Source organism: Ascidia mentula, chromosome 2 (genome assembly GCF_947561715.1).
Source record: "Ascidia mentula chromosome 2, kaAscMent1.1, whole genome shotgun sequence".
In the NCBI taxonomy this organism is placed as follows: domain Eukaryota; kingdom Metazoa; phylum Chordata; class Ascidiacea; order Phlebobranchia; family Ascidiidae; genus Ascidia; species Ascidia mentula.
Genome location: NC_138567.1, coordinates 6,192,114 through 6,201,264, shown reverse-complemented (window position 1 = coordinate 6,201,264; position 9,151 = coordinate 6,192,114). Strand labels below are relative to the sequence as shown.

General features: G+C 37.0%; 1 protein-coding gene across 1 annotated transcript; it reads right to left on the bottom strand.

Moving 5' to 3' along the window:
* Nucleotides 1-364: 364 nt before the first annotated feature.
* Nucleotides 365-8,533, bottom strand: LOC145888619 (uncharacterized). Its single transcript, XM_082979409.1, has 26 exons — nt 8,435-8,533; nt 7,288-8,345; nt 7,048-7,224; nt 6,858-6,993; nt 6,646-6,770; nt 6,337-6,495; nt 6,071-6,265; nt 5,815-5,915; nt 5,623-5,727; nt 5,375-5,471; nt 4,969-5,317; nt 4,726-4,793; nt 4,387-4,526; nt 3,974-4,070; nt 3,711-3,913; nt 2,855-2,986; nt 2,661-2,800; nt 2,324-2,459; nt 2,159-2,262; nt 1,953-2,041; nt 1,808-1,881; nt 1,603-1,728; nt 1,423-1,539; nt 1,099-1,244; nt 641-776; nt 365-574 (listed from the first exon to the last, which is right to left on the bottom strand). The coding sequence occupies exons 2-26, from the start codon at nt 7,352-7,354 to the stop codon at nt 500-502; spliced, it is 3,294 nt and encodes a 1,097-aa protein (XP_082835535.1). The 5' UTR covers nt 7,355-8,345; nt 8,435-8,533; the 3' UTR covers nt 365-499.
* Nucleotides 8,534-9,151: the final 618 nt, after the last annotated feature.

Here is a 9,151-nt window from a genome sequence, read left to right as displayed (position 1 = left end):
ATAGTTAGTAGCCGGGACCTGCAAGACGAGAGGTAAAAGAGGAGGTCCCGGAAAAATGTTTGAATGAACCACTTCCTCAGTTTCCTGTTCAAATTATGATCTAACTCTGAATTCATAAGTTTTGAACGACTGTAATTATAAGTTGATACGCAAGATAAAGATAATTTTTAAGGACCTCGATATTTTTCAATGTAGAAGTAGATTTAACGCCAAAAATCATTTGGACATCTCTTTTTTCAAAAGATTAGTTTGGTTTCAGGACATTTAATTTTCTGATACTTCTCAAAGGAATGCGGAACAAAGAACTACAGTTTCTACATAATTTTACATGAAAATATGCAAAACAACAGTTAAAAGAGCACATTATAAATTATCGTGTGAACAAAACAAATCAAAATTGCGTATAATCACATGTTATATTAAAAAAAGAACATTACATCGAAAATGATTGATTAGTAATGATGCAAAAGATATCAAGGTATTGACAACTGAAAGTTCGTCATTTGCAGTTGGAGTATGTGCTGAATTCATTCAAGTATTTCAAAACCACGGAGTAGCAATACTTGTAGAGCACCTTAAAATAAAATCATGCAATATAAATTAACAGCGGTATATGAGGAAGTCGTTAAAACGTAATTACTTCCTCATCCAGCATGTTTGGTCTCATGTCCCGTAAATCTTTCACAGTTCGGAAAACTTCCACCCTTTGCTGGGTCTTCAGACGTTCAAGTATTCTTGTCAGAGCAATAAAAGTACCAGTCCTCGTTCTGCCATTGCTGCAACAATATAAATGTAATAGTGTGTAAAGCTTTGTTTACTGTACTCTGAAAAACTTTGTGCAGCACCATCAAATTTCTATACGAAAACATAAAATACTTAAATGACTACACCGCAAATTTAAAGAGACAAAGAAGTTGTGCGTTATGGCTAGTATCGCAGTCAGCGTGACATTTTGGCGAGGTTCGAATGTTTTTCTAAAACTTTGAAAGGGGATATGGGTCTTTCTACATGGCTACGTTAATGGTTACAGGCTTTTCTTATTTCTTTTAGGCTTAAGGTTTTATTGATATATTCGTAAATATTTAGGTTTATGTTTACCTGCACATGACCAACACACAACGACAGTTCCTATCTCTCTTCATCCCTTGCATGGCTTCAATCACTTCAACAAACTCCACTTCTTTTGGTGGTTTCTTAACTTCACTCCATCCCTTTACTTGTACGAATGTCATCAGAGTGTCAGTCTGAACGCAAGTGGTAAAAACCTTTAGGTGTTTTAAACTATATTTTACAATGATATTCACTTCAAATTTTGACATGACTTTTAAACATTAAAAAAGTGGCATTTTGCAAACGCATTTCATAAAACTTTCTTCATCATTAAATACAATCTACCTTTTAGTTTGTTTTTGTCAAACTTACGAAAGATTTTGATGAAGATGTAATCACAATTGTGGCTAATTTATATGAGTGACTTTCCGAAAGTTCTTCCACAGTAAGAGTAACGTCGCCATATCGTAAAGGTTTATCTTGAGAAACCTAGAAAAAGTACAAAATTTGTCATTTAATCCCCAAATGTTATTTGTTTTGCAACGGTTGTACCTTCACTGCCATGTTCAAATCCACAAACATACGCGTGCCATTTTGTACAGCCATTTTCCAAAAATACTCCATCTGGTCATTTGGTGGGGTTTGGGCAGCAATGAAACACTCAGAAGCGTCCATTTCCTGGCAAGTAGACCATGCATATTTGTGTTTTTTATATTTATCGCCAATATTTGTCTAAAACAACAACTTATATTATTACATGTATGAACGATGCATTGAAACTCCTTAGTCCGTCAATATCTTTATCCCAAATTCCGAGGGCAGTGTTTTTATCTATATTTGTGTATAAGAATAATGGTAGTCAATTCTAGAAGAACAGAGGCATGAAATAAACGTAATCATACAAGTGGTTAACTTCAGGTTTCCTTCAAGCCACTCCTTTCCGTATCGCCAGTCGGACAAGATTTTGTACTCAGATTCTTGAATTCTTGTTCTGAAAAAGAACAAAAAGGCTCTTTAAATACGATTAATCTACCTTGAAAGTTGCATGCACTAAAAGTACAATGAGTTAACGACGTTAATTGTTGAACATTTTTTATAGGGTTCTTACATTTCATCAGAACTCATTGACTGAAGTTCAATTCCATCTCTGTCTGTTTCCATCTGTAGACCCTCTCGTTCCACTAACAACTTATACAGGAATATGTATTGTTTCTGTAGATGGAAAGCAAAATATTTATCACACCTTAAGTTTAATCACACATTGGTTATGTACCAGGTTTTGGATCATATCTGTTCTGTTTGCCCTCATCCTTAGTACAGTCTGCGGGACGTCGACAGTTCCTTTGTCGTCCAACTCATCGAACAAAATATCCATGGCAATATAAGTTCCAGACCGACCAACACCAGCACTAATACAAAACAAGTGTCGTTAGAATCACGTTCTCTGCTGCATTACCTTGACCAAATATGTCGTGGCAGCTAATATCCACAATACAAACAGGTAAATGGAAAAAACTTTTTTTTATTTTGATACTGTATATTTAATAGACTTTCAGTTCGCTTGCTGGTCATGATAAAAACTGATATTTCTTATCCTCTCTTTTCTGTACCTGCAGTGAACAATTATAGGAGCTGAAGTTTTGTGTAAATCTTCCACCATCTTACGTAGGTAGATCATGTTTGTTGTAGTGACAGGAACTCCATGGTCTGGCCAGGTTGCGTATTGAAGCTGGGTAACCATACGTTTTTCCTGAAACAAGCCCATATGCATCTGAAGCCCACAATGAATCCACATGTGCCGTACCTCTCCGCTGCATAAAACAAATTTTCGCATGTATATTCCACCTAAGCGAGCTTCTTGGTCTGTTTGAATTCCATAATCAGCCGTTACTTCCAGATGTGATCCTACACTTGGCCAATATTGTTCGCACTTTGCCTGTAAACACGTATTTATAGTAGGTTAAGGAAAGGAATCATCAGGACAAACCGAATCAGTATATGGATCGTTTGTTAGTATTGAAGATTTTTGATATTTGTTTGTTTTCCTTTTCTTACTTTCTTTGCATATTCGTTTGTTTGTCGGGCAAACTCAGTCGGTCCAGAGTGATATTGTTGACAATTAAGTTTCTTAAGTTGATAATTACGGTGTTTTGGAATGTATTTTCATCATCACAGATACGGCATGGTTTTACATTTTTCGTGTTTAGGTTGTTTCCGAAGTCGTGGTTTAATGGTTTGTCCCGGTGTCCCAGTCAACATACAGTGATGTGCTGTTATTATGACGTCGATACCCAGTTGGTGGAACAACATGTGATACTGTCGTTGTTTTGCAACCCGTGCCCACGCACAGACCGAGCGCTTCATATATTACTACACGTCTATGCATGGCATAAGATGGATATGATTTGTAGGTCGATTTTAGTGTCGACGAACTAGTTTATGTACACAAATGCCCGGCAAAACCAATATCTTATTACACTTATTTTTTGCAGGTGTTTGTGGCAAGAATTTAGTAGTTCGTTGTACTGATGGCAACCTACAAATATTCTGCTGGCAATATCCCCGATTAGCAATTCCCTATTCCACGCTGTGCACTTTTATGCGCATATTTAGCTTTCTCTACATATCTAGTTCGACGCACATCTGACGAATGGACCAACCTTTCCCTTTTCCATCAGACCAGTGAGCATCACAATTATTGTTGAGTTTTCTTGCCAAACCATCAGCCAGAAATCATTGATCGTCTCCTGCTTAGGGCCTTGTGTAGCGATGAACTTCTTCTTGTTGCTGTACCCCGGTATATAAGCAGCGTTGATGTAATCGTTGTCTTCCTTTTCCACCAGTATTACTCGGGCATGGTCGTCTGTCAAAAAAGTTTGTATCAAACTGGAAATATTTGATTTTTGAGTCATTTATGTCTTACAAGGGTAAATATTTTTGTATCTGTTTCGCGTGGCGTTCTCGGGAAGTTGTGAAACCGCATAAGGTTGTTGACTCTCCTTGCTTTGTTTGTGAAGAACCTGCACGAAAGAACCTGTGTTGATTTTACATCAACCCATGTAGAATGAACTGCCTTAGCCATCCAGCTACTGTCCAAACAAACTTATCCTATTCTTTAACTATAGAGCTGTGAAATGAAGCCAGTGAAAGGCTTGATTGGTGAAACCCACGCATTACACAGTTTCCTGTGCTGTATGAGGAATGGTAATCTTTAGGCCATTAAAGCTCGAAGATTATCTCAGGCATATCATTTCAAAGAAGAAACGCTGGGTTCTTCTTTGTTCATTTCCATTGATTTTGCAATTACAACAATAGTTTTTGAAAACTATAACCCACCCTAAACTCTTCGTTAAACAAATAAAAATCCGCTGCAATGTTGGTCTCGTAAACTTTGAATAGCTCTTTATGATTGTTGTTTTTGGACGTGTCTGCGTCAACCGACAAATTTTGATAAACTCCATTTGGCTGAACTGCATCTAAGCCGCAAGTAAGTATTTAAATCGTATGTTAACTATTTTTGCTTTTATATAATGTTTGTGTGCCTGCAATATTTGCGACTTTGTTAATAGCTGCACCATTAGTCATATTTATAATACCAATAAGATAAAGTGTATTTCTGAAAAGGACAGGGCCGTTTATATCAACTCAATATAATCCATAAACGATCAACATTACCTTCATTCCCAGCAAATGCTGTGGGAGGTGTAAATTCGTTTGCTTGAGGTTCGCTCTGGTTTGATTTTCTGCAAACATAATAGAAGCTTGCATCGGAGTTTCCAAAATATTTAAAGCCCTTTATGGGGAAACGAACAATGATGATTAAAACGCATCAAATAATTACGTGCAAAGCACCAATACTGCAAATGCTTATGGGTCGTAACTATTACAAATTTCCTTCACAAGTGTTCATAACCTTACCTTCGTTTATACCAAAATCCGATAAAGATTGCTGCCAAAACCGCAATAATCACCAAAATAACACAAAGTATCAGGATCGTGTTGTTGTTGTTGTTGTTGTTGTTGTTGTTGTTGTTGTTGTTGTTGTTGTTGTTGTTGTTGTTGTTGTTGTTGTTGGTGCTGTTGTTGTTGTTGTTGTTGTTGTTGTTGTTGTTGTTGTTGTTGTTGTTGTTGTTGTTGTTGTTGTTGTTGTTGTTGTTGTTGTTGTTGTTGTTGTTGTTGTTGTTGTTGTTGTTGTTGTTGTTGTTGTTGTTGTTGTTGTTGTTGTTGTTGTTGTTGTTATTGTTGTTGTCAGTAGCGTTGTTACTTCCTGTCGGGCACAGTTAACGATCAATCAACGCATTAAATCACATAAGCATTTTGTTACCGTTCTGAAAGCACCTTTCTGGGGGATTGCCTAAAGTCGACACCGCCAGAGATGTAGAAACATTAGTATTTGCGCAACCCGAAAGAAACGCTGATACCTATTAATGACATCGTTGAAGCCCTATTATAATACTTTTAAAGATGTTTGGGATTATACTACAAAATCTGTCTCAGTTTTGTTCTTATTTTTGTCCATATTGTTCTTCTTTTACCGATGGGAATACATCGAATATAAGACAAAACACTAACTTTTATACTGTAGTTCGTTGACATGTTTAAGTTTTTAATCTGAACCGATAGATTCGCATAAGGCAAGAGAAGAGTCTGTTGTGATTCCACCAAGCTGACCTCCACCTGTAAAAACAGACGAAAAAAATCCTGATGCAGAGTTTGCTTGAAAACACGTTATATCGGTTACCACCCTATAACGATCTAAGTTACCAGAGCCAAAAGACTTAGTTTCTTAATAAATTCACCCAGTCCAGACCATTTTATAGCAACAATAGATGAGTTGCACGGTAACTTTTCCACTTCAGCAATAACTGCAAGCACAGGTGCAATGAATTAAAACAATATAAATTGACGATACATCAAACACTACTCCAAAATTTAAGACAACAACAAAACTAACCAAAATACTTTCTAATATCACTAACATTAGTTTCTTTTTACATAGTAGTATTGCCGTGATACTAACGTTTAAATTGACAGGCGTAGAAAGCCGGTTTTCCAACGCAATTAACACTCGATTTCTCCCAACCATCTCCATAATGGAGCGCACCCTGCTGGCAGGAAGTAACATTGGAAACAGAATAGTTTGCAGGAGATCCGTCGCTCCACAACCAACCACCAAGTTGGGAATTGTAACGAGACCCGATCACAACATTGATGTCTGAAAACGAGGAAAAGAGCTTTGTCGTTTAACAATGTTTGTCTTAAAAAAATAACAAAGTTTATCTTAACCTGGAGTAAATGTGGATTGCTCGGATTGATTAAAGGTTCCGTAGGGATGGTTGATTTCTCGTACCATGGTAGAATGGATATTGTTTTTGAACACGTATATTTCCTTGAATCCCGGTTTGACTGTTTTTGGTGCAAACAGAGAAAATTGTAAATTCCAACCTGAAATAGAAAACGCAGTGAAATAGAAAGTTACCAGCCTTATGTTATAACCGGGCAACTTATAAGGCTTTAACTGGTAAATTCAATTTTCACCAGCGACACACTTAACATAATGTTCTGGCTATGTGCAAACAATGACACAATTAGTACCATTCCAGGTTGAGTTGTGTTTTACACCCTGTTCACAGTTTTTGCCAACTGTCACTCTCCACTTTTTTGTTTTGTTATTTTGAGCCTCGCAGAAAAATATTTCTTCCTCATTTCCATCATGGCTTCTGAATAACAAAGTTATCGTATGAACCTCCAAGTAGGTTCAAAATATGCCGAGCGTTGTCAAATGATACTGACTGCCTTTACATTACCTTGTGAAGAAATCGATGTACCAGAGAACACCAAGTTGTTTTGTACTTTTCCAGTGACTGACGTTAGTTGAATAGTTTTGAAATCTGAATGTATGGTCGCCCACAAAATCGTAGAAAATCCAAAGTCGTGTCAAATCTACAATGTCTTTATTGTTAGTTTTTGTAGTGATGATGTACAAAATTCACACACCTTTTGTATATTCTTTTGTCATTAATTGAATTAATGACTCGTTGATATTCTGGTCATCGGTCATGGTTAGATTTCCGCCCAGCAACGAACATTTCTCTTGTGCAGTGTTCGCATCAACAAGTTCATCGGACAAAGTTATTACGGTGTCATTTAATGCAGTAAACATGGGGCCGCAATCTAAACAAAAATGAACGCACTTGTTTGTCCTTTTTATCTACTTTTATTGTCTTTAAGGCTTACCGTTTGTTGCCATTGACATCCCCACATTTTCCAAAACGAGTAGAACAGACACAAACTTGGTGAGCATTGTGTACAATATATATCTACATTTGGTAGTTCTACTTTACATTTACGGTACTGCAAAACTTGCATTCGTTCTTACAAATGATATAATTAAACAATCCTATCACACCCACTTGTACGTTGTACTTTGTATGCAGGTTTAAAAATAACAACTACTTACAGAAGAGCAGTGGATTTGGTGAGAGAATTTTAAGCAGATTTCATTTATTTAAATGTTTGATTTTGAATACTGCATGTCCAAACTGATTAGTTCTGCTGCTTTATGTCGCTTTGTCATGCGTTTTACGGATTTTGCCCTAACCTACTTTGCAATTAGTAGGAGTGTTTCAAAACTACTGCTATACTGCTTAGCTACTAGCTCAATGCAAAACTTTCTTATCTAAATGTTTCATACGTGTTGCCGGATGGGCGGGAAATCGCGGTTCCGTTTACGCCTGCGCAAAAATAACATACTACCAATTGGCTGCTTTAACAACTTCTCAACTAGCACTGAGTTTTAACAACTCCGATACGTTTATACTTAATGCAACCAAAGACACAACGCTTATACATCAAGACTCAGTAACTCCCCTTCCGAAGTTACAGTTCAAGAGTTTTAAAAGGTGCGTGTTCCATAACAAAGCGTGGGATTTAAAATATATTCACATAGGTTACTGCAGCAAATCACAACACTACGCGCTGCTTTGTAATAATTGGAAAGGTTATAGAACTTGCAAAGACAGAAAACCAAAGATATTCTTCAAAAAGTAATTTTCAAATCATGATTTTGTTGTTGTCGGTGAATTTAGTGCGGCACTAAATCGTTTACTGTGCTTAAATTAGGCCTGGTATAATTTTTGTCCCAATAAACTCGTTCAAACAAAATTGGTACTTATCCTTCCTTTGTTCCCTCTCCAAGTGAACACCACGAGCCAAACGCATCTCACAGCACTTTCTGATCTAAAGGTTTCTTACGCCTTTGCTCAATAGACGGGAAATTGCCGATGCGTTTACGCCTGCGCAAAAATAACATACTATCAACTGGCTTCTTTATCAACGGACAACCTGGTTATGTTGTTTAAACTCAGCAAAACATACAGTTTACCGTCTACACAAGATTAGTTCTGTAGTGCACTTCAAGCTCAACACCGAAACGAAGGTAAAAATGTGTAGTATGAGGCTTGTTTTCCAAGGTTTGCTGAACAATACAACATGAAACATGTTGTTGTGGCGAACTCGTTGAATGGGCCACAAACTGTGTGCACCGAAGCGTGCAGTGTGTCTTTACGCATTAGTTTGTGGCCGGTTAAAACCCTCTGTGAACGTGCGTTTTTGTCTCTTTTCTGAAGTGCTTACAAAAAAGCTGCAACCGCTTTATTGTTGTAATTTCACGAAGCGACTCACGTGAATATTTTATATCCCACGCTTCGTTGTGGGATGGACACACGGGTTAAAAGTTTAAGAAACATAACTTTTTGAATCAGCACCATTGACTCATATCAGGTATTCATGATCTTTACCAAAATTATTTTATATTTTACGAACGCCGTGCGTAACCTCTAATCTAAATTATTATTCGACAAAAGCCATATTTAATCCATAACAAAGCGTGGAGTTTAAAATATTCAGGATGGTTACTGCAACAAATCACAACGCTATGAGCAGAACTATAATGCTTTAATGCGACTAAAAGCAGAACTTGCACAAACACGAAAAACAATGAAATGTTATTTCCAAACGAGAAAATTTTGCTGTCGCTTAACTTGGTAGGGCGGTGTTGAGTCGCGACTGTGACTAAATTAGGCCTAAGAATTACATTGAG